General features: G+C 44.1%; 1 protein-coding gene across 2 annotated transcripts in view; it reads right to left on the bottom strand.

Annotated features, from left to right (window-relative positions):
- Window positions 1–4,191: 4,191 nt before the first annotated feature.
- Window positions 4,192–25,143, bottom strand: part of LOC124126178 (sine oculis-binding protein homolog) — a 99,123-nt gene continuing 78,171 nt past the window's right edge. For both annotated transcript variants that reach the window (XM_046489553.2, XM_046489561.2), the window contains exon 4: window positions 4,192–13,034. In XM_046489553.2, the coding sequence (XP_046345509.1) occupies window positions 10,972–13,034 (2,063 nt within the window). In that variant the 3' untranslated portion in view covers window positions 4,192–10,971. The remainder of the gene's footprint in view (window positions 13,035–25,143) is intronic.

Raw genomic sequence — 25,143 nt, 5'->3', positions numbered from 1 at the left:
CGTCTCCATTACTGATGTTATCATAAGACAGGACACTGTCTTAAACGAAACATGCAATCTACAAATTGTTGCAAAGGTCGTGCTTAATTCCATGTCTTCAGACTGTAACTCAATCCATGAAAAGACTTTGATATGAAGGGAAGAATATTTAAACCTTGCAATATGACGCTGGGCTTCGTGCAAAGATAGCAGCTTTACGCAATTACGATACGACCATGCACTCGTCAAAGTAGTTTGGAGTGCCCACTTTTTGAAATACAATCTCAAGCCGCCCAACCTTACAATACGATATTCACTTACAGTAGAATTGCCATGCTGTAATAAGATCTAAGCATTTCAACCGAAGAGTCGCCCATCAATATTCCGTGATATTTAAACTGACGTCCTAGACACACGGACATAGGGGTTTTGCTTGATCTTATCATACAAACCCATACCTCATGGTTCGAATTTCCAGCTATTTTCAGATCGGTTCACACAGATTATTCCACAGCTGGGACAGACACGTACATGCAAGGGGAAATGTAAATGTGCCTCGGAAGTTACAAATGTCATCTTGACACGACTCCCTATGTAAATATGCAGCATAACCAGTATCCATTTTCCATGTTTTGATGTCATTACCCTTCTCTGTAGCTGCCGGTGTAGGTGTGGTCGTGACTGCCGTGCTGCTTCAGACGTTCCTGTGGCCGGGATCTGTATTAATGGACTTCTCATGTATATATTCAGTTGCCAGGAATGTCGCTGAAGTGAACTGTGTCAGTGATTTTGCTTTTGTGACCTTATTAACTCAAAATAAAAGCATCAGTTTGCACAGGGATACTTATTTCTTCTTTCATTGGCATTTAGAAGTTGGTGTGATGAAGAAAGACAAGTTCTATGGATGAACAACTTCCTTATTACAATTAGTGCGACGTTTCGGTGTAGGTCCTAACACCTTTATCAAGCAAGTGATGGATAGTGCTGAACAACATAGGTTTATATACTTATTACTCTGTGTCCATTAGACAATTCACTGGCTTCCAATCATCCCTATCAGCTTCCGTGGTTGTAACCCTGTCCCATTAGTCATTCACTGGCTTCCAATCATCTTAACCAGCTCTCTGAGTCCATCAATCAATTTACTGTATAAACATCGATGTTAATAAGTATATATACCTATGTTGTTCAGCACTATTCTAACACATCGAACCGCATTACAAACCACCCTCAATCTAAACAAGGCTCTAACTCTAGAAGCAATACTAAACCCACAAAATAAACTAGAAAACTTCAAGGCCTTAGGCGTATTCTTAATAAAAACGGAACTAATAAAACGCATCTAAAAACACAATAACCTACCAAATCAAAATCACATAAACAAACAAACATCCACCATACCCAGCTCCCTTAGTTCTCCTCCCCAATCCCATCGGCATCTATTCCAAATCTCAAAATTCCCAAATTCTATATAAGCAACCCCTAAAACCCCCCTCTTGGGTTGCACAGACCACCTTCGCCCCTTTCGGAAACACATTAAATGCCCTGGCCGGGCCCGTGTGCGAAATACGCATCAGTCGGAAAGCGCACGTTAAATCTCCAAAGTAAGTAAGTAAGTAAGTAAGTAAGTAAGTAAGTAAGTAAGTACTATCCATCACTTGCTTGATAAAGGTGTGAGGATCTACGCCGAAACGTCGCATTAATTGTAATAAAGAAGTTGTTCATCCATAGAACTTTCTTGATAATTATTTCATTCAAATTGTTTATAATTGGCAATACACTTTAATGGTTTTCTTGTATACAAAGTATTCAAACTGTCAGTTTTCTATAATCTATGCATAAACAGCATTGTTTTCACAAGGGCATCTTTTTCGTGTTTATTATTTGGGTGCACAGTAGCGTACCCTTACGCGAATCCTTTTCGCGAACCCCCGGTGTCGTCACTGATTTTCAGTAGTCCACTAAAATAATTCTCACAGCTGTTTTGCTCTTCACGCCAAATGGAATCTGTTTCGGTGGATAATCTAGACTGGTTATTCTCTTGCAGTGACAACTTATATTCATATGGTTGATATACATTCCTTAATTGTACTGACGTGGATATCGGTACTTCTCACGTCTAATAAATATTGTCATCAAAGTAAAGTCAAGGTAACATGGTAACACGGGCTTGGTTGTGCAGTTATTTTAAACTATCTGATGCTTGTCTCAATGCATGTAGCAGGCTAAAAGTACCAGGTCTCCAGGTCCCCAGCCCCGGCCACAGTAGGTCTCCAGCCTCTCAAGCCTGTCTCCCCGGGGATACTCAGGATATAGGAGGTATCTAGCACCCCCTGTCTGTCTCCCAGGGTATTCGGGGCAGAGTAGGTCTCCAGCACCTTATCCCTGTCTCCAAGGGGGATTCAGGACAGAGTAGGTCTCCAGCAGCTTATCCTTGTCTCCAAGGGGTATTCAGGGCAGAGTAGGTCTCCAGCACCTTATCCTTGTCTCCAAGGGGGATTCAGGGCAGAGTAGGTCTCCAGGACCTTATCCTTGTCTCCAAGGGGGATTCAGGACAGAGTAGGTCTCCAGCACCTTATCCTTGTCTCCAAGGGGTATTCAGGGCAGAGTAGGTCTCCAGCAGCTTATCCTTGTCTCCAGGGGGGATTCAGGGCAGAGTAGGTGTCCAGGACCTTATCCTTGTCTCCAAGGGGGATTCAGGACAGAGTAGGTCTCCAGCAGCTTATCCTTGTCTCCAAGGGGGATTCAGGACAGAGTAGGTCTCCAGCACCTTATCCTTGTCTCCAAGGGGGATTCAGGACAGAGTAGGTCTCCAGCACCTTATCCTTGTCTCCAAGGGGTATTCAGGGCAGAGTAGGTCTCCAGCAGCTTATCCTTGTCTCCAAGGGGTATTCAGGGCAGAGTAGGTCTCCAGCAGCTTATCCTTGTCTCCAAGGGGGATTCAGGGCAGAGTAGGTGTCCAGGACCTTATCCTTGTCTCCAAGGGGGATTCAGGACAGAGTAGGTCTCCAGCAGCTTATCCTTGTCTCCAAGGGGGATTCAGGGCAGAGCAGGTCTCCAGCAGCTTATCCTTGTCTCCAAGGGGGATTCAGGGCAGAGCAGGTCTCCAGCAGCTTATCCTTGTCTCCATGGGGGATTCAGGGCAGAGCAGGTCTCCAGCAGCTTATCCTTGTCTCCAAGGGGGATTCAGGACAGAGTAGGTCTCCAGGACCTTATCCTTGTCTCCAAGGGGGATTCAGGGCAGAGTAGGTCTCCATGACCTTAACCTTGTCTCCAAGGGGGATTCAGGGCAGAGTAGGTCTCCAGCAGCTTATCCTTGTCTCCATGGGGGATTCAGGGCAGAGCAGGTCTCCAGCAGCTTATCCTTGTCTCCAAGGGGGATTCAGGACAGAGTAGGTCTCCAGCACCTTATCCTTGTCTCAAAGGGGGATTCAGAAAGAGTAGGTCTCCAGGACCTTATCCTTGTCTCCAAGGCGGATTTAGGACAGAGTAGGTCTCCAGCACCCCATGTTTGTCTCCAAGAGGTATTCAGGACATAGGAGGTGGCCAGTACCTCATGTTTGTCTCCTCGGGGCGCACAGGACATAGGAAGTGTCCAGGACTTCATGACTGTCTCCCAGGAAATTCAGGACATAGGAGGTGTGTAGTACCTCATGTTTTCTCCTCACAGAGTACAGGGCATAGGAGGTGCCCAGTACCCCATGTTTGTCTCCTCGGGGCGTACAGGACATAGGAAGTGTCCAGGACCTCATGACTGTCTCCCAAGGAATTCAGGACATAGGAGGTGTGTAGTACCTCATGTTTTCTCCTCACAGAGTACAGGGCATAGGAGGTGGCCAGTACCCCATGTTTGTCTCCTCGGGGCGTACAGGACATAGGAAGTGTCCAGGACCTCATGACTGTCTCCCAGGGAATTCCGGACATAGGAGGTGTGTAGTACCTCATGTTTTCTCCTCACAGAGTACAGGGCATAGGAGGTGGCCACTACCCCATGTTTGTCTCCTCGGGGCGTACAGGATATAGGAAGTGTCCAGGACCTCATGACTGTCTCCCAGGGAATTCAGGACATAGGAGGTGTGTAGTACCTCATGTTTTCTCCTCACAGAGTACAGGGCATAGGAGGTGGCCAGTACCTCATGTTTGTCTCCTCGGGGCGTACAGGTCACGTGTCTGAATTTCTGTCGGAATTGGAAATATAACCAAAATCAGATATAAATTTGGCATCACTTTATTTCATAGCTCGTGATGTGTAAAGCTCACAATCAAATTTACAGACAACTGCGAAGGCTAACGCAGTCCAAATAAAAACATATACCGCATGCTCGTGCATAACACGTCTTAACTTATTGCAACAACCGTGTAGTACAACAATGACACTCAGTCATCACACAGATATATACACCAGACGAGCCACTGAGTTACAGGACATCGGGGGAAATATAGTCCACGTCCCACTTGGTCAAAGCGATCTCAGCACTCCTTAACCGCCTATACTTTAACCTTATAATAATCTTACCACTACAATCGTTCAACGTTAGTAGGTCCATACGCTTTAACAGAACCTAGTACATGTATACGGACTGAGACGTTGCAACTGGGACTACCGTATCTCCATTACTGTAACGGAGGCTTACACTTTTCTCAGTTACATTAGTTTTTTTTCAGATGTGAGTTCAGAAGAGGACCTATTCACGTATATGACTTGAGTTGTAAGTTCTAAGACCATCTTAAGAATATTTAAGATGCAACGATAGTCGAAACGTATGCATCAGATCATGGCGTCACTATTTTACGTACTCAAAATTTTGTTCTATTTTGAGCTAACTATGCTGCCAGCTTATCGAAAGGGAATATGCAATATTCATTCAGAGCGGGGTGTTTGTCGTTTATTATTTAGTAATGAATTATTTCAGAGATTAATATTCCTCATAAATTCGTTGCCAACTATCACAAAAATCAATTATCATGACTATTGGAAATATATATTATTCACACAAAAAGTGTTGGTAGTTCTGCTTTACCATTTAATTTGGAACCCTTTTAGGAAGAGAAGAAAGAATAATGATATAAACAATGAAATGTTCAAATTGGTAGCCTGAATAACTTGGTTCCCATGTTTATATTGATATCATTTCTGTCAGCTTTGAACCATTTTGTTGTACATCTTGACATACTTGGCAACGCATATACAGTAAACTACGGTTATAACGAACTCAAAGGGACTACTAATTTTAGTTCGTTATAACCGTAGTTCGTTATAAGCATATATGCAGCATATATACAACAAATGGCCGGGACTAAAAAATAAGTTCGCTATATCGGTCAGTTCGTTATAAGCGTGTTCGTTATAACCGTAGTTTACTGTAGATAACAAGAAGCTCTCTTACTGAAGGCATGTTCCATATTCAGTGTCTGTTACCTCTTCGCAACAATTAACACAGCGTTGTACGAGACTATAGTCCACCCCAAATGTCCTATATTTGCTGGCCCTGTTTTAAAGCCAGTAGATAATAACAAATGTATATATACACGCGCTTAACATCATATATAGTAGATAATAATATAATAATAATAATTATAATCATAATATACATATCAACAAAGACTTCGTACATAACAACTGCCAAGTGAAGCTAGGGGGCTGGTGCATCGCCAAAGATGCAAAGATGCAAGGATGCAACACACACGCCCCATCTGAAGTGAGTGAGTAAGTGGGTTAAGTTTAACGCCGCTTTGAACAATATTTCAGTTATGCTACTGCGTCAGCTCATTGTGGAAGGCAAGCCCAAAGTGACATATAGGTCGTAGGCTTCTACCGGTTTGATGACACTCACCTCAAGGGTGACAGACCAAGGTTGACAGACCAATGATCAGGACGGTTCTTTGATTCGAACCGACCACCAGTGGATCATGACATGGCTAAGGGACGCAACTCTACATAGCAAAGTGCAACGCCCTCGACCGTAGATATAAAACATGTTATCCGATTTGACATGAAGAACATAATATCATGAACAAGATTTGCCAAGTCATGCTTTGTTTGTTTATTTGTTTGTTGTTTAACACCGGACTCAGCAATATCCCAGCTATATGACGGCGGTCTGTAAACAATGAAGTCTGGACCAGACGATGTCATGCTATGTAGGTGAGTTAGGCTTTGTTCGTGTCAGATATACATCATATCCCTCGAATACAGTGTATGAAAAACTGCCTGTCCTTTTCATTTTAATGTGTAACGTGGGTTTCATTACCACTGTAAGCGTGATCAGACTGCAGAGTGGATACAGAGCAACAGCAATGTCATATACCGAGTGAGTGAGTGAGTGAGTTTGGTTAAACACCCCTTCTCCTATCAGTAATATCACGGCGTGTCAGCTTAATGTGGGACAAAACAGTAAGTGATGAAGTTCTCAGACATTTATCACTTTGATGAAACCCACGTGCACGGGTATGGTGCTGACAAACCTAGAAACATAATCGGGGCGAACCGGGATTGGAACCCACAATCATAGGATTGTGGCGTGTCCAAGCGACGCACCTCTCCACAGCGAATTGCGGCGCTTTAGGCGACTGGTCCAACCGTGTCCCTTAATGTAATATATTACATAAAAGTGTCACACATTCTCTGGTATCGTACTGCGTGTTTAAAAGGAGACGCACCTTTTGCAAAGTCAGGGTAGAGAAACTTTTCAAACATTTTTGCGACCGGAATGCGACACTTTCGCGTTGCGGTCGCGGAGCGTTTTTTACTTTTTTGGCAATTAAGACACAACCAAGCGTCCTCAGGATCTCGGAGGTAGTGCAAAAGAATTGCTCTGCGGACGCGATTGAAGGAGTGTTAATTTTTCACAGTATCTGGGAGAATGCGGAAAGATGAATGTGCATTGAAGAGGTTTTCAGATCGTTCAATAAAAATAAAAATATAAGAACATAATACAATAGTCACTAAAAACACAGTCTGATTCGATATCTCACTTTTCAGCATTGAATACTATCTACAGACAATCTTCCTACTACTGTACATTGAAGCGTTGACGTCTGTGTTGAATTTGATGCAGGTGACTTCGACATATAACACCGCAGTATTGGACTCTTGCAGACGCTACCAAGTGAGCAGAAAATATGTCGAGACAGGCAAGTCAATCTGGCTTAGACAGGAACTTTATAACTCGATCAAATTCTGCTTGACTCAAGGCTAATAAGATTCATTTGCAAGATTCTCCTAAAAGTCATAAGAGCTCAATTATCACCCCTCAGCTACATTAGTTTTCTTCTTTGTAAATGAAAAGTATGCAGGAAAGGTTATAAACGCGCGTATTATTGATACATCGGGATTTATTTCATAGTAATTCGACGTATGTTTTTAGAATGTTAATCATCAAAGTGCAAAGTAACAAAGACATTTAAAAGATACATGTTTAAATGTGATTTTGTATTTTTAACTCGTGGCGTTTCTCACAATGAAGGGTCGAAGTAAAGAGATCCATGACAACGCCATTTTAGTGTCTTAGGATCTGCCACATAACACGAGGAAAGTTTGCAGAGGACATTACTTTTTATATAATTTGCCTAAACATCATTCATCACACGTTTTATATGATGTCAGCTAAATGTCAAATGACTCCGCATACTATATCCTTCTGCGATAGCCTAGCTGAAAGTATCAAGATTGAAAAAAAAAGCATTGTAACTGTACTTAGGTAAGCGTATATCACATATATATCACATATAGAACCGAGAGAGATCTCACGAGATCTTGCTACCCACAGCAAGGTGAGCAGATGTTACTACAGAACTCCTACTAGGTCGAAGTTAAGGGAGCAATACTTTCTAGATAACCAGTATTCGGGCTCGAGAATAAAGATATATTGCTCTTAGCTGCATCAGCAGCTTTGCAAATTCTACTGCATATCATCAGTTTGGGCGAAACAAGTTTGATCTGAACATGTATCAATAATTCACACAGGTTGAAGGACGTGTGTGACTTATTGACAAGTAAACTCGTTAGATTCGGCGTCTTTTCACCCGTTGGTGAATGGGTACCCGGTAGTTTGAGAATGTGGATGTAAACCATTGAAATAGCAGTCTTGGTTCCACCCAAAGTCAGCTGGCAATTTGTTTTGAACGAACACAGACCTAAACGCCAGGACAATAAAATGTCTAGCCCAATATTGTATCACCATTATTATTGTAAAACGACATGCTGATTGAGTATTGCTTGCTCAATATTCTACACACCTCACGTTTCCTTGAAATTTTAATCAGACCTATCATTAAAATAGCTGCCATACGAATACAAAATACAACTATCCAAGCTAAGGTATTTGAATTACACACAGACAAGCTTGAAACTGTATAAATACTTAATACGTTCATATTACTTTTAAATGGATAGAAACCCCACACAACCACCCATCCCCACCCTCAACATTTTAATCCGTGCCTCCCACAGACAGAACACCACCTGAACCGGACGTTGTCGGGTTATAAAGCACTTGGATCAGAGCTGGTCCGGTTAAGAGATCCGGTTTCCAATATGGAAGGGTCTTAGGTTACAGCGGTTCCAGGGAGTATTTAGATAGGTGAAACAAAGTACATAAAAATGGCTATCACCGGTAGCCTTTAACCTTTTTCAATGAAATCGGATATTCCCTGCGAGGCGACTGTCTGATGTTATCATAAGGACAAGACCCAATCGTCTCAACGGCTCATTATTAAAGCTCTCCTCTTGTAGGTCAATTTGTTCCAATTATACCGTAGGACGCGCGCTTTGCAATGTAACATTACCTCCCTGCACTATTTGACATTAGAAAACTGACTAATGCGACCACCCCTGTTTGTTTTGTAATTCTGAAATATACGGGCGTTATTTGATAAAAGAGGAAATTGTTTGAATTGCAAATATGAACGATGGTGACTGTATTTCAAAGATTAATGACGAGGGTGTGTAACCATGATCATTCATCTCAAACCCTATTAAAACCGTTGCTCCAAATTGGAATAAACGCTCTCGTAGTTGCGGCTGCTGCTATGTAGAAAGTTATTCGTGTAGACCTGTAGGATGTTTCTGGCCAAGAACAGTAGGTGTGAATTACGCTCGATATTTAAGCCTTGCATACGGTGAAATCTCGTCAACTTTTGGTCCTGGGGACAGAATAACCTAGGTCGTATTATTAGTAGTTCGATAAGAGACTGTAACGTTACATATCGACTTAAACGGTTTATTTTGTTACTGACGTTCGAATGAACGGGATTTTTCACTTTAAGAATTGTTACCTCTTATTAGCCGTTCCATAAGAGACCCTAACGTTAAATATCGATTTAAACGGTTTATTGTGTTACTGACGTTCGAATTAACGGGAGTTGTCACTTTGAGAATTGTTACGTCTTATTAGCCGTTCCATAAGAGACCCTAACGTTACATATCGATTTAAACGGTTTATTGTGTTACTGACGTTCGAATTAACGGGAGTTTTCACTTTGAGAATTGGTACGTCTTATTAGCCGTTCCATAAGAGACCCTAACGTTACATATCGACTTAAACGGTTTATTGTGTTACTGACGTTCGAATTAACGGGAGTTTTCACTTAATCATGTGGAGACAGCTGAGTGTTGAAAAGAGACCACAACCACATTTCTGAAACATTACTAACCAGCCGTTCTGCATGCCTAGACTACACTCAGTCTCTGTTTCGTTATGTAAATATATATCTTCTAAAAATATACTTCTTTGAAATTGTTATACGCGTCTTTATGTACTCGGAATAGATGAAAACGATATTCGTGTCTTGATAAATTCAAATTTTCAAAACACGAACTCAATCATGTCTTTACATAACCCCTTGTCTAAGTTTGGATCTGGCTAAAAAGGATAAAACTGAACCAGGTTCTTCACAGTAGCACAACACATTTAGCCGTAGCAAATGCATAAACGCCGAAGAGTGAGGAAACCGGTTTGTTATAAAGTTATCTTGTACAGTTGGTAACATCACTTACTACATAGGTACTGACCAAAGGGCCAAAGCAATCTTCCGGTCACCCTGGGATTGTGAGCTGCGTGCTCATCACAGAAGTCACATCCGGCGTAACCGGAAGCATACACAATGTGAAACCAAACCTACGCAAAACTTATAGAGAAACAAATAACGAACCAAATATACCATTGCGTGTTCAAACAATCACTGCATATTGACGCACCAAAACATGAAAGAAAACAATATAAAACTTATCACTAAACTAAAATCAAACAGAAAAAAAAGTTTCAATCCGTCTTTGTGGATTTATGAGGCACGGGGGATGATTTAGGACACAGCTGTTTACTGTCTACCAAGGAAAACTGTATAGATGCATCTAATACAGACTCCGTTGTGTACTGAATCCTGTCTGCCCCCAGACATACATCAGTCAGTTCTGCACGCCATCTTTTGAAATTATTGCCTTAATACAAATCATTAATGCAGATCAATATATTGGAGCTGTAAGAAAACTTAAATGATCTCAAACCTCTATTGCGTAATTTCAGTGCGTTTAGTAATACTCGTCACATGTGACAGGAAGAAAATTAATCTTGCTCAGACAAGCTTTGACTAGAGTCATATATAATGCATGAATAAATTCAAAGATACATTTCAAAGTTACGAGACATTTCAAGAATGGAACATCACAACATGTATGTGTAACATAAATATATATGTAAAGCACTACTTTGTTAAATGCTGGCAAATAATAAATTAATACATTTTGTAATTTTAAAATTGGATTACCAATATAACAAAGTAACACCCTATACGCAGCATGGAACTGTTGGTATCAGTTGAAGCCATGGGTACTTGACGCCAAAAGGTATGAAAAAATAAATATAAGTAATTTAACACAACAATGCAGTTAAAACAAATACTCTTGACTCTTAAATATCATATTTAAAATCTACTTATTACATTTTTTATCGTTTTGGCGTCAAGGGCCTCGGTATTAGGCCTGAGTGATTGAGTTCACTTTGTTCGGACACGAGCCCGTAGACATCGTCTACGTGCCGCCTCTATCATGTCCCTTGGAACACTCCGAACATAGGGTCGTTCTTGGTAGGTGTTCTTCTGCTGCTTGGGGACATTTGGTGCGTCTAGAATGAGGCTCCGCCGTAGAGAATACGCATGATCAGTCGGCGGAAGCGGGAGCTGTTGTGAAGCAAGGGGTGGTTCTCCAGCCGTAGAGACAATGTGAATCCTCGGCACCTTCAGTCCAGTGTCCACCTCCGAGTCCTCAGCATCAGTCTTTGAGGACTCTGAAGGCGGCCGATCCTTGACCGTAAACACCCGATGGTTTTCTTTGCCCATGACCTCTGAGTCCGAGGACACACAGCTGTCTTTTGACAGATCTATTGCACCTGTTTGATTGCTCTTCAGGTCTAGTTTTGGTCTCTTGGTCAGATCAAGCGTCCTGGCAGTGGTAGGTGTAAGAGACCGTTTCAGTATGTGTGAGTCGATCATAAAAGAAGGTTTAATATCTTTCCTCTGTGTGATAGCAGGTTCAGCTGATTCAGATCTTTGACGGACTGGTTGTTTGCAAGATGCACAGTCTATACAACCACTAGAAGCAGAGTCTCGGGACACAGTTACTCTCCTGTGTGTATTCTCTCTGGGGAAGTGCACTCGGGAACTAAGGGGTGTGGAGGACTGAGGGGAGGCAGTATCCCGGACTTCATCTGCACTTGTACCAACCTTTGTGTCAGGAGAGGGGGCATTGCTTTCTGCTTGTTTCTCAGCAAAGAATTTCATGAGTTTTTCCATTGAGATAGGTAGAGGTACAGGTATTGGTATTGGAAGAGGAAGAACAACTGGAAAAGGTACCATAACTGTGACAGGAGGAACACCATTGCCTGCTGGGGGTGGTGGCATCCCTGGATGGGGTAACTGACCTGGACCAATGGGGTTAAAGAAGGGAGGACACATATTTCCCATACCTGGATCACCTGGGAACATTGGGGGTAGTGCCCCAGGAGCACCTCCAAATGGGAACAACCCTGCTCCAAAATTTCCTCTTGGTAACCCTGGTCCAAGAGGTGGAGCTGGGTTATGTGATGAGACAGATCTCATGTTGGGTTCTGCAGCTGAGCTTGTGGCCCTAGGGAGGTTTGGTGTTGTACTGGTAGAGGAAGGTGATGTTTCTGGTGAAGACAAGGACAAGGGGGCCCCAGATGTGCTCTGGGATCTATCTCTGTCTCTGTGTTTGCTAGAGCCCCCTGCATCTGGTGTCAGAAGGGGCGGTCTTTCTGATGGGTTTCCAAACAGTCCACCAAACATCATTGGGTTGAACATACCCAGTGATGCCATTCCTGGAGCAAGTCCACCCATCAAATGTGGAGGAGGCATCCACTGAGGAAAGCCTGAAGCCCCTGGTAGAGGAGCTTTAGGTGAAGACTGTCTTGTACTTCTGGGTGGACTGCATGACCTTGCAGCCTCCCTTGACTCTCTTATCGCACGACGAAGGCGTTCACGATCTTTGGCAAATCTATCAGCTCCAGATGACGTCTCAAACTTTCTTGAAGACAAAAAACTCTTGGACAATGTGCTGTTCTTCTCCCCTCGTACACTGACTTCTCCATCATCATCCCCTTTGTCTTCCCGCTTAATGCCCCGAGCTTGATCCTGCTTCTTTGACAGCCACAAATCTGGAGTAATAAGGATCTGTTTGTCATGTATAGTTGGTGAGGGGGAGTCTTCACTGTCTTCCCCTATCTGCTGCATCTGCTTGAGGTGTTCCTGAGTCTCCCTACAGAAGATATTCATCTTGTACTGATTGAGACACTTGGAGCTGCAGAACTGAAGCTGCTGGTCACCATCCTGAAAGTCCACATAGTTCACTGTATGTCTCACATGTTTACACCAGTCACATACTTTATTCTTCTTGAAGGATGCCCTTCGACACTGTGTGAAGCAAATTTCACTGCAGAATGCCTTCAGGCCTGTGGAGCTCTTCAGAGTGAACAGCTTCATTCCAGTCTTTTGGCACCATGCACAGACAATGAAGGAGGATGGGGATGAGGAGTCAGACAGCCCTGAAACAGGCAAAAATATGTTGGTTAGGACACTCACAAACCCATTCTTAGTGTTCCATTTTTTTATTATTAGTGCCCAAAGTACATTCTGAGTGACACAACCATGTCTACAAGCTTGCATTGATCAGTAACTTCAATACAGTCACATTCACTCACTCACTCACGTACTCACTCACTCACTCACTTAGTGTGGTAGGTAAACCCAAACTAATGCAATTCTGAGACAGTTATTACATTAGTGAAACCCAGTATGGATATTGCACTGACAAACCAAGAATGAATATCAGGGTGAACCTTGGATTCAAAACACTAACCAAAGGGGTTTGCACAGAGAATGGCAGCACCTTCGATGACTTGACCAGTATTTCCCCAGCAAACTGGAAGTTGTGAGGCTTTTAAATGTACTTATGATCAGTTAACTGTGTACGTATAATAGTCTGCTAGGTGCTGGATGTCAGCGTCACATTAATTGTAATATTTTGATTGTAACATTGTAACTTGTGGCACATGTATAAGATTCTACCAGTTTACTAGTTATGTTCTAACTCATATTTCTGTGTGAGGATTGGATTGTGCCCCCAAGCTGACTCTTGTATAGGAACTCTGTGGCCAGTGTCAAGTGTGATGTCTCATACAGGATGATCAGCTTTGACGAACATTGACATGCCCAGTCAGTCAAATGACAGTGAGTGAGTGAGTATGGTTTAACACCGCTTTTAGCAATATTCTAGCAATATCAAGCCGAGGGACACCAGAAATGGGCCTCACACATTGTACCCATGTCGGGAATCAAACCCGGGTCTACGGCATGATGCTTTAACCATTAGGCTACCTGACAACCCCGACAAATGACAGACAGATAGATGACTGGAGAGACTGATGATAGACAAGACACATGCCAGATGATAGACAGAACAAGGAAAGATGGATAGATAGCAGAAAGAGAGATGACAGGCAGACACATAAGATAAAGTGTATTGACACACATACAGAATGACAGACAAATGACTGACAAATGCTTGACAGAAAAATAGATGCTAGATGTACAGACAACATACTGACAGATGACAGAGAAATAATAGAAATTCTGATGACAGACAGACTGGTAACTGACAATCACATGGCAGATGGACAGATGACAAATACAGAGCAGACAGACAGATAGATGACTGACACACCGATTACTGACAAACACATGGCAGATGGACAGATCACAAATACAGAGCAGACAGACAGATAGATGACTGACACACCGATTACTGACAAACACATGGCAGATGGACAGATCACAAATACAGAGCAGACAGACAGATAGATGACTGACACACCAGTTACTGACAAACACATGGCAGATGGACAGATCACAAATACAGAGCAGACAGACAGATAGATGACTGACACACCGATTACTGACAAACACATGGCAGATGGACAGATGACAAATACAGAGCAGACAGACAGATAGATGACTGACACACCAGTTACTGACAAACACATGGCAGATGGACAGATCACAAATACAGAGCAGACAGACAGATAGATGACTGACACACCGATTACTGACAAACACATGGCAGATGGACAGATGACAAATACAGAGCAGACAGACAGATAGATGACTGACACACCAGTTACTGACAAACACATGGCAGATGGACAGATCACAAATACAGAGCAGACAGACAAAAAGACAACCCCTGAAAGATGAAAGGTGACAGACAGATGATGTGCTGTGCCATTTGTTCAATTTGACATTCAGCTTGGAGAGCGTAAACTTGATCAAGGTAAACAACAAAACACAATTCCATTAATAATGAAATCGTCAGAATTCAGGAAATCATTTTGAAACTTCCTCTTGTCCAAAACTATTGGACCAGTATTCACAGAGATCTGTCAGTTAGACAGATTCCACTGTACTTATCACATTAAGTTGAAAACCTACAGACAATAGGGAAATCAAGATACCTGGAATCAAACAAAGAAAATCTTTTTCAAGATACACTAAAAATATTTTTTCATAAATAATACACTCAGAAATTGAAGCAGTCTGTCTGGCCTCCCATAAATAAATATAATCAAACCCGATGAGATTCTCACAATATTAATTTTCTTTCCACGTTACATCTGTACTTTCGCTGTTTGTTCAGTTCTAATATAACTGTCTAGACAGGGGAAAGTTTTTCAGAGCTAAACAAAATATAATAGTCAAGTTGTATGGTATCCATTGTGTCACTATAGTATGCGATTTACAGTTGTTTTCCTTCTATATATAAACCCCACGTGACACAATATCGAATGAGAATTAATTCCTATCCTTGAGGTCTACATTATACACTGTTTGAAGTTTCAATCTTGCAATTTTCTTTTCATTGACAGCTTGATTTTACATGTGAATTTTACACTTTATGCATGACATGCTGATATATCAAAGCTGAATTAGTTATTTTGCCAGGCAGATAAAGAATGGCACCAGTGAGTCAAAGTGTGGCACCAGAGAATCCAAGTGTGGCACAAGAGAATCCAAGTGTGGCACCAGAGAATCCAAGTGTGGCGCCAGTGAGTTAAAGTGAGGTGCTGGTGAATTCAAGGCCCATGACTGGCACCAATGAATCAAAGTGTGGCACCAGAGAATCCAAGTGTGGCACCAGAGAGTTAAAGTGTGGTGCTGGTGAATTCAAGGCCCACGACTGGCACCAATAAATCAAAGTGTGGCACCAGAGAATCCAAGTGTGGCACCAGAGAGTTAAAGTGTGGTGCTGGTGAATTCAAGGCCCACGACTGGCACCAATGAATCAAAGTGTGCCATCAGAGAATCCAAGTGTGGCGCCAGTGAGTTAAAGTGTGGTGCTGGTGAATTCAAGGCCCATGACTGGCACCAATGAATCAAAGTGTGGCACCAGAGAATCCAAGTGAGGCACCAGAGAGTTAAAGTGAGGTGCTGGTGAATCCAAGGCCCATGACTGGCACCAATGTAGGGTGCCAGTGAGTCAATGTAGGGTGCCAGCGAGTCAATGAAGGGTGGCAGTGAGTCTATGTAGGGTGGCAGTGAGTCAATGTAGGGTGCCAATGAGTCAATGTAGAGGGCCATTTAGTCAATGAAGGGTGCCAGTGAGTCAATGAAGGGTGCCAGTGAGTCAATGAAGGGAGCCAGTGAGTCAATGAAGGGTGCCAGTGAGTCAATGAAGGGTGCCAGGGAGTCAATGTAGAGTGCCAGTGAGTCAATGAAGGGTGCCAGTGAGTCAATGAAGGGTGCCAGTGAGTGAATGAAGGGTGCCAGGGAGTCAATGTAGGGTGCCAGTGAGTCAATGTAGGGTGCCAGTGAGTCAATGAAGGGTGCCAGTGAGTCAATGAAGGGTGCCAGTTAGTCAATGTAGGGTGCCAGTGAGTCAATGAAGGGTGCCAGTGAGTCAATGAAGGGTGCCAGTGAGTCAATGAAGGGTGCCAGTGAGTCAATGAAGGATGCCAGTGAGTCAATGTAGAGTGCCAGTGAGTCAATGAAGGGTTCCAGTGAGTCAATGAAGGGTGCCAGGGAGTCAATGAAGGGTGCCAGTGAGTCAATGTAGAGTGCCAGTGAGTCAATGAAGGGTTCCAGTGAGTCAATGAAGGGTGCCAGTGAGTCAATGTAGGGTGCCAGGGAGTCAGTGTAGGGTGCCAGTTAGTCAATGAAGGGTGCCAGTGAGTCAATGTAGAGTGCCAGTGAGTCAATGAAGGGTGCCAGTGAGTCAATGAAGGGTGCCAGTGAGTCAATGAAGGGTGCCAGTGAGTCAATGAAGGGTGCCAGTTAGTCAATGTAGAGTGCCAGGGAGTCAATGAAGGGTGCCAGGGAGTCAGTGTAGGGTGCCAGTTAGTCAATGAAGGGTGCCAGTGAGTCAATGAAGGGTGCCAGTGAGTCAATGAAGGGTGCCAGGGAGTCAGTGTAGGGTGCCAGTTAGTCAATGAAGGGTGCCAGTGAGTCAATGTAGGGTGCCATTTAGTCAATGTAGGGTGCCAGTGAGTCAATGAAGGGTGCCTGGGAGTCAATGAAGGGTGCCAGTTAGTCAATGAAGGGTGCCAGTGAGTCAATGAAGGGTGCCAGTTAGTCAATGTAGGGTGCCTGGGAGTCAATGAAGGGTGCCAGTGAGTCAATGAAGGTTTCCAGTGAGTCAATGTAGGGTGCCAGTGAGTCAATGAAGGGTGCCAGTGAGTCAATGAAGGGTGCCAGGGAGTCAGTGTAGGGTGCCAGTGAGTCAATGAAGGGTGCCAGTGAGTCAATGAAGGGTGCCAGTGAGTGAATGAAGGGTGCCAGTGAGTCAATGAAGGGTGCCAGTGAGTGAATGAAGGGTGCCAGTGAGTCAATGAAGGGTGCCAGTGAGTCAATGTAGGGTGCCAGTGAGTGAATGTAGGGTGCCAGGGAGTCAATGTAGGGTGCCAGTGAGTCAATGAAGGGTGCCAGTGAGTCAATGAAGGGTGCCAGTGAGTCAATGTAGGGTGCCAGGGAGTCAATGTAGGGTGCCAGTGAGTCAATGAAGGGTGCCAGTGAGTCAATGAAGGGTGCCAGTGAGTCAATGTAGGGTGCCAGGGAGTCAGTGTAGGGTGCCAGGGAGTCAGTGTAGGGTGCCAGTTAGTCAATGAAGGGTGCCAGGGAGTCAGTGTAGGGTGCCAGTTAGTCAGTGAAGGGTGCCAGGGAGTCAGTGTAGGGTGCCAGTGAGTCAGTGAAGGGTGCCAGGGAGTCAATGAAGGGTGCCAGGGAGTCAGTGTAGGGTGCCAGGGAGTCAATGAAGGGTGCCAGTGAGTCAATGAAGGGTGCCAGGGAGTCAATGAAGGGTGCCAGGGAGTCAGTGTAGGGTGCCAGGGAGTCAATGAAGGGTGCCAGTGAGTCAGTGTAGGGTGCCAGGGAGTCAGTGTAGGGTGCCAGGGAGTCAGTGTAGGGTGCCAGTTAGTCAATGAATGGTGCCAGTGAGTCAATGTAGGGTGCCAGTGAGTCAATGAAGGGTGCCAGTGAGTCAATGTAGGGTGCCAGGGAGTCAGTGTAGGGTGCCAGTGAGTCAATGAAGGGTGCCAGGGAGTCAGTGTAGGGTGCCAGTGAGTCAATGAAGGGTGCCAGGGAGTCAATGAAGGGTACCAGGGAGTCAGTGTAGGGTGCCAGGGAGTCAATGAAGGGTGCCAGTGAGTCAATGAAGGGTGCCAGTGAGTCAATGAAGGGTGCCAGTGAGTCAGTGTAGGGTGCCAGGGAGTCAATGAAGGGTGCCAGTGAGTCAATGAAGGGTGCCAGTGAGTCAATGAAGGGTGCCAGGGAGTCAGTGTAGGGTGCCAGTGAGTCAATGAAGGGTGCCAGTGAGTCAATGAAGGGTGCCAGTGAGTCAAGGAAGGGTGCCAGGGAGTCAGTGTAGGGTGCCAGTGAGTCAATGAAGGGTGCCAGTGAGTCAATGAAGGGTGCCAGTGAGTCAATGAAGGGTGCCAGGGAGTCAGTGTAGGGTGCCAGTGAGTCAATGAAGGGTGCCAGTTAGTCAATGAAGGGTGCCAGTGAGTCAATGTAGAGTGCCAGTGAGTCAATGAAGGGTGCCAGTGAGTCAATGAAGGGTGCCAGTGAGTCAATGAAGGGTGCCAGTGAGTGAATGAAGGGTGCCAGGGAGTCAGTGTAGGGTGCCAGGGAGTCAAAGTAGAGTGCCAGTTAGTCAATGTAGGGTGCCAGGGAGTCAAAGTAGAGTGCCAGTGAGTCAATGTAGGGTGCCAGGGAGTCAATGTAGAGTGCCAGTGAGTCAGTGTAGGGTGCCAGTGAGTCAAAGTAGAGTGCCAGTGAGTCAATGAAGGGTGCCAGTTAGTCAATGAAGGGTGCCAGGGAGTCAATGTAGGGTGCCTGGGAGTCAATGTAGGGTGCCAGTGAGTCAATGAAGGGTGCCAGTGAGTCAATGAAGGGTGCCAGGGAGTCAATGTAGGGTGCCTGGGAGTCAATGAAGGGTGCCAGTGAGTCAATGAAGGGTGCCAGGGAGTCAATGTAGGGTGCCTGGGAGTCAATGAAGGGAGCCAGTGAGTCAATGAAGGGTGCCAGTGAGTGAATGAAGGGTGCCAGGGAGTCAATGTAGGGTGCCTGGGAGTCAATGTAGGGTGCCAGTTAGTCAATGAAGGGTGCCAGTGAGTCAATGTAGGGTGCCTGGGAGTCAATGTAGGGTGCCAGTTAGTCAATGAAGGGTGCCAGGGAGTCAATGTAGGGTGCCTGGGAGTCAGTGTAGGGTGCCAGTTAGTCAATGAAGGGTGCCTGGGAGTCAATGTGGGGTGCCTGGGAGTCAATGTAGGGTGCCAGTGAGTCAATGAAGGGTGCCAGTGAGTCAATGTAGGGTGCCAGGGAGTCAATGTAGGGTGCCTGGGAGTCAATGTAGGGTGCCAGTTAGTCAATGAAGGGTGCCAGTTAGTCAATGTAGGGTGCCTGGGAGTCAATGTAGGGTGCCAGTTAGTCAATGAAGGGTGCCTGGGAGTCAATGAAGGGAGCCAGTGAGTCAATGAAGGGTGCCAGTGAGTCAATGTAGGGTGCCTGGGAGTCAATGTAGGGTGCCTGGGAGTCAGTGTAGGGTGCCAGTTAGTCAATGAAGGGTGCCAGTGAGTCAATGTAGGGTGCCAGTGAGTCAATGAAGGGTGCCAGTGAGTCAATGTAGGGTGCCTGGGAGTCAGTGTAGGGTGCCAGTGAGTCAATGAAGGATGCCAGTGAGTCAATGAAGGGTGCCAGGGAGTCAATGTAGAGTGCCAGTGAGTCAATGAAGGGTGCCAGTGAGTCAAAGTAGAGTGCCAGTGAGTGAATGAAGGGTGCCAGTGAGTCAATGAAAGGTGCCAGTGAGTCAATGAAGGGTGCCGGTGAGTCAATGTAGGGTGCCAGTGAGTCAATGAAGGGTGCCAGTGAGTCAAAGTAGAGTGCCAGTGAGTCAATGAAGGGTGCAAGTGAGTCAATGAAGGGTGCCAGTGAGTCAATGAAGGATGCCAGTGAGTCAATGAAGGGTGCCAAGGAGTCAATGTAGGGTGCAAATGAGTCAATGTAGGGTGCCAGTGAGTCAATGAAGGGTGCCAATGAGTCAATGTAAAGTGCCAAGGAACTCAGTTATGGTGGCAATGATATACTGTGTAGAGCTAGTTAACCAACGTGTGGTGCCAATAAGTCAAAGTGGGGCACCAGTTAGTCAAAATGTGGCACCAATGAATCAACAAGTGCCACCGGTGAGTTAAAGTGTGGAGATAGTAAGTCAGAGTGTGTCACCAGTCAGTTGAAGTGTTTCACCAATTGATCAAAGTGTGGCACCGGTGAGTAAAAAAGTTTCACCAATTGATCAAAGTGTGGCACCAGTCAGTTAAAGAGTGACACCAGTGAGTGAAAGTGTTCAAACAGTGAATTAGTGTGGGACTTGACAGAAGCACGTCAAAGTGTGGTGTTAATACGCTCAATTGCTTGGTCAGATATACTATCTTAATTCAATGAAGACTGAAGACAAGAGAACCACATTGACCTTTGACACTGACAATCCCATTAAATTACGACACTGTTATTGATAATTTATTGTATATTACAACTTGATTGATATTGCACACCATGAGAATGTAAAATCCTACACACACTGCTAGTGACATAAGCATGCTTTCTGTGAAAAATTTGCTTGTGTGACAATTAGATTAACTTTAAATCAAACTTTAATTGAAGTACAAACCGGGACAAAGAGGCCAGCCAGTCAAACTATGTTTTGGTGACTGGGCAATCAGATGGCTAGATTAAACAAGCTGAATGGACTTACACATAATGTTATTGAAGGATCTTATATTATTCCTGTTCCCTACATTCTCTTCAGGTAAGTCATGTTCCCTACCTTCTCCTCACATCGCTATTAGTCCCCACATTCTCCTCACATCACTATTGTTCCCCATATTCTCCTCACATCACTATTGTTCCCCACATTCTCCTCACATCACTCCTGTTCCCCACATTCTCCTCACATCACTATTGTTCCCCACCTTCTCCTCACATCACTATTGTTCCCCACCTTCTACTCCCATCACTCCTGTTCCCCACATTCTCCTCACATCGCTATTGGTCCCCACATTCTCCTCACATCGCTATTGGTCCCCACATTCTCCTCACATCACTATTGATCCCCATATTCTCCTCACATCACTCCTGTTCCCCACATTCTCCTCACATCACTCCTGTTCCCCACATTCTCCTCACATCACTATTGGTCCCCACATTCTCCTCACATCACTCCTGTTCCCCACATTCTCCTCACATCACTCCTGTTCCCCACATTCTCCTCACATCGCTTTTGGTCCCCACATTCTCCTCACATCGCTATTGGTCCCCACATTCTCCTCACATCACTATTGATCCCCATATTCTCCTCACATCACTCCTGTTCCCCACATTCTCCTCACATCACTCCTGTTCCCAACATTCTCCTCACGTCATTCCTGTTCCCCACATTCTCCTCACATCGCTCCTGTTCCCCACATTCTCCTCACATCGCTATTGTTCCCCATATTCTCCTCACATCGCTCCTGTTCCCCACATTCTCCTCATGTCACTCCTATTCCCCACCTTCTCCTCATGTCACTCCTATTCCCCACATTCTCCTCACATTGCTATTGTTCCCCATATTCTCCTCACATCACTATTGTTCCCCATATTCTCCTCACATCACTCCTGTTCCCCACATTCTCTTCACATCACTATTGTTCCCCATATTCTCCTCACATCACTCCTATTCCCCACATTCTCCTCACATTGCTATTGTTCCCCATATTCTCCTCACATCACTATTGTTCCCCATATTCTCCTCACATCACTCCTGTTCCCCATATTCTCCTCACATCACTATTGTTCCCCATATTCTCCTCACATCGCTCCTGTTCCCCACATTCTCCTCACATCGCTATTGTTCCCCATATTCTCCTCACATCGCTATTGTTCCCCATATTCTCCTCACATCACTCCTGTTCCCCATATTCTCCTCACATCGCTATTGTTCCCCATATTCTCCTCACATCACTATTGTTCCCCATATTCTCCTCACATCACTATTGTTCCCCATATTCTCCTCACATCACTATTGTTCCCCATATTCTCCTCACATCACTATTGTTCCCCATATTCTCCTCACATCACTCCTGTTCCCCATATTCTCCTCACATCACTATTGTTCCCCATATTCTCCTCACGTCACTCCTGTTCCCCATATTCTCCTCACATCACTATTGTTCCCCATATTCTCCTCACATCACTATTGTTCCCCATATTCTCCTCACATCACTATTGTTCCCCATATTCTCCTCACATCACTCCTGTTCCCCATATTCTCCTCACATCACTATTGTTCCCCATATTCTCCTCACGTCACTCCTGTTCCCCATATTCTCCTCACATCACTATTGTTCCCCATATTCTCCTCACGTCACTCCTATTCCCCACATTCTCCTCACATCACTATTGTTCCCCACATTCTCCTCACGTCATTCCTGTTCCCCACATTCTCCTCACATCGCTATTGTTCCCCACATTCTCCTCACATCATTCCTGTTCCCCACATTCTCCTCACATCGCTATTGTTCCCCACATTCTCCTCACATCGCTATTGTTCCCCACATTCTCCTCACATCATTCCTGTTCCCCACATTCTCCTCACATCGCTATTGTTCCCCACATTCTCCTCACATCGCTATTGTTCCCCACATTCTCCTCAAGTCACTCTTGTTCCCCACATTCTCCACACATCGCTATTGTTCCCCACATTCTCTTCACATCGCTATTGTTCCCCACATTCTCCTCACGTCATTCCTGTTCCCTATTTTCTCCTTACAATAAAAAATGATTGCCCTCCTGCATTACGATATCTCTCACATCAGAAACAAATAAAACATATCATTTGCAAATGTGTTCTTCCATCCTAAGGCTATAACAAATCATTCTTAGACTTTCATCCCAGGCCAGCTCTCTTCCAACACCTTGCCTCACATCCAGTCAGCCATGATGGGACAACCATCTACAAGCACCTGGTTGCAATTAGAAATTCATGACACCTGTTGTTGACTGGTACTTGACATTAAAAAAATGTGTCCTTACGAACAAGCTTGTCAAGATATGAATCGCATCAGTCGACAGTTTATGAACACATTTCCCTTGAACAGTTTTTTCAAAAATATAATATATTAAAACTAGAATGACTCCTGATCAAAATTTTAGAATTGAATGAAAATATAATAATTAATTTATTGTGGCCTTACTAGATATTTGAAATCTAAAGATGAAGTATAACATATAAAAGGCAAGACAATGCATCCAACTTTCAAGAATGACCATGAACAGTACGCCCAGCCAGCTATTGCCTTGTCGAATCAGGATGTTTTGCCAGGATACCAGCATTAGAGATGAACGACGGATGATAAGGAGCACAGCAGCCTGCAGACAAGGGGGTATTGCAAGGCATGATGGGAAGTGTAACTGGATTCTCTCCCTTGCTGTGCTTGAAGGTAAAATATATAATACACCATGGTAGCGTGACATCAATCACCTTTCTCTTGGATCATCTTCACTTCAAAGTCAGCTTGTGATGGTAACCCAACACTGACTAAGAAAATGTCACCACAGAAATGACTGAATCAGAACGTCATAGCAAATTGGCGACTGGGTTACAAAATAACATTCTTTCCTAATTACACTGTAACATGAAAGCAGGAAACCTTATATGATACAACTCCTGTGTCGTGTATTTCGGGGCTAGTCTATTAAAGTTCGGATATCTGATCTGACAAAACAAAGGCTGGCCTGAGACTGCATTTTGAAATGTTGCATGGATTCTGAGTCGGAATCAATAGAACGGGTCTCAAATAACTGTCAACTTCTGTCTAAGGGATGTCCCCTTCACCTTAGTCATATCACACCTCAACCAATCACAGATGACCTTACACCTCATCCGGCCAATCATGGCTGCCGGGCCATGTCATGCTGGTGTAACAGTAAGGTGTAGGTGTGTTAGCTGGAGCCTCCTGTTTACAGGTAATTTGAAACGTTTGCAAAGACAGCGTTGTAAAGGTTCGTGGGTTACCTGACACCAGGCAGCCTGACTGAGGACTCAGTCAATACAAGTCTCTGTGTGCCTGCCTCTCAGCTGTCAGTAATCGGAGAACTTTTGTCATCAAAGTTTGGATCAGACCCTGAGTTAGAACCTTACAAGATGTCAGTCCACTGGGAAGATATGTAACTGATCACCGAGGACCCAAAGCGTCTAATCATAAAGAAGCTAACAGAGAACTGGTGTTCACTACAGTTTCCAAATAACTGTCAGTAGTCAGATAAATGATATTTGAAAAATATTTTTGGAATGGGTTTGAACTGATTGTGGCACTATCTGAAATGTGGGTAACAAAAATATGTTTCATTGTATAATTTTGATTCATTTCCTCTTACAACATCAATAACACTGACAAAAACAAAAACACAATGTTAACAATTATTTCAAATATTTCTGACCATCAAATAACAGAGCCCTAACAGCCCAAGAAGCGGTCACTTAATCATTTTTTCAGGGGTTTTTTAATTCTTGGTTTCATTTTCATATGTTCACTGTTGTAAAATTGTTATGATACAATGGAACAACTAGAGATTTTGCAGATCCTCATTCCAAAGCTAAAAGTACAAAAAAATATGTCCATCTTGATATAGACAGTTGAGTATAGTCACCCTCTAGACAGGCCAATCCAGTGATTGATGGTATGAGCATCCATAACAGCATCAGGATACCATAGCACACAATATTATCACTTCAACTATTGTCAGTCTAGGCTATGTTAAATAATAGGTGACACCCTGGGGACTAATCAAAAAACAAATCTTAGCACTAAGATTGTTGTAAAGTTCCTGTTGCAAATAGCTAAGCCTATTTTGGAGCTGCCTCAGGGCTTAGATATTTGTTTCATTTACAATCAAAAATAGGATAGGGTAGGACCTATTGCAGCATGTTTAACACTCATCAGTATGTGACTCAAATCCACCTTATACCATTATATAAGACAGCTACACCATAGATCATAAAGAACAATGAGTGAGTGAGTGATTGGGTATGGTTTTACGCCGCTTTTAGCAATATTCCATCAATATCACGGC

This window comes from Haliotis rufescens, unplaced genomic scaffold, assembly GCF_023055435.1.
Source record: "Haliotis rufescens isolate VD_foot unplaced genomic scaffold, xgHalRufe1.0.p SCAF_5, whole genome shotgun sequence".
NCBI lineage: Eukaryota > Metazoa > Mollusca > Gastropoda > Lepetellida > Haliotidae > Haliotis > Haliotis rufescens.
This window is presented reverse-complemented; position numbering and strand designations above follow the sequence as displayed.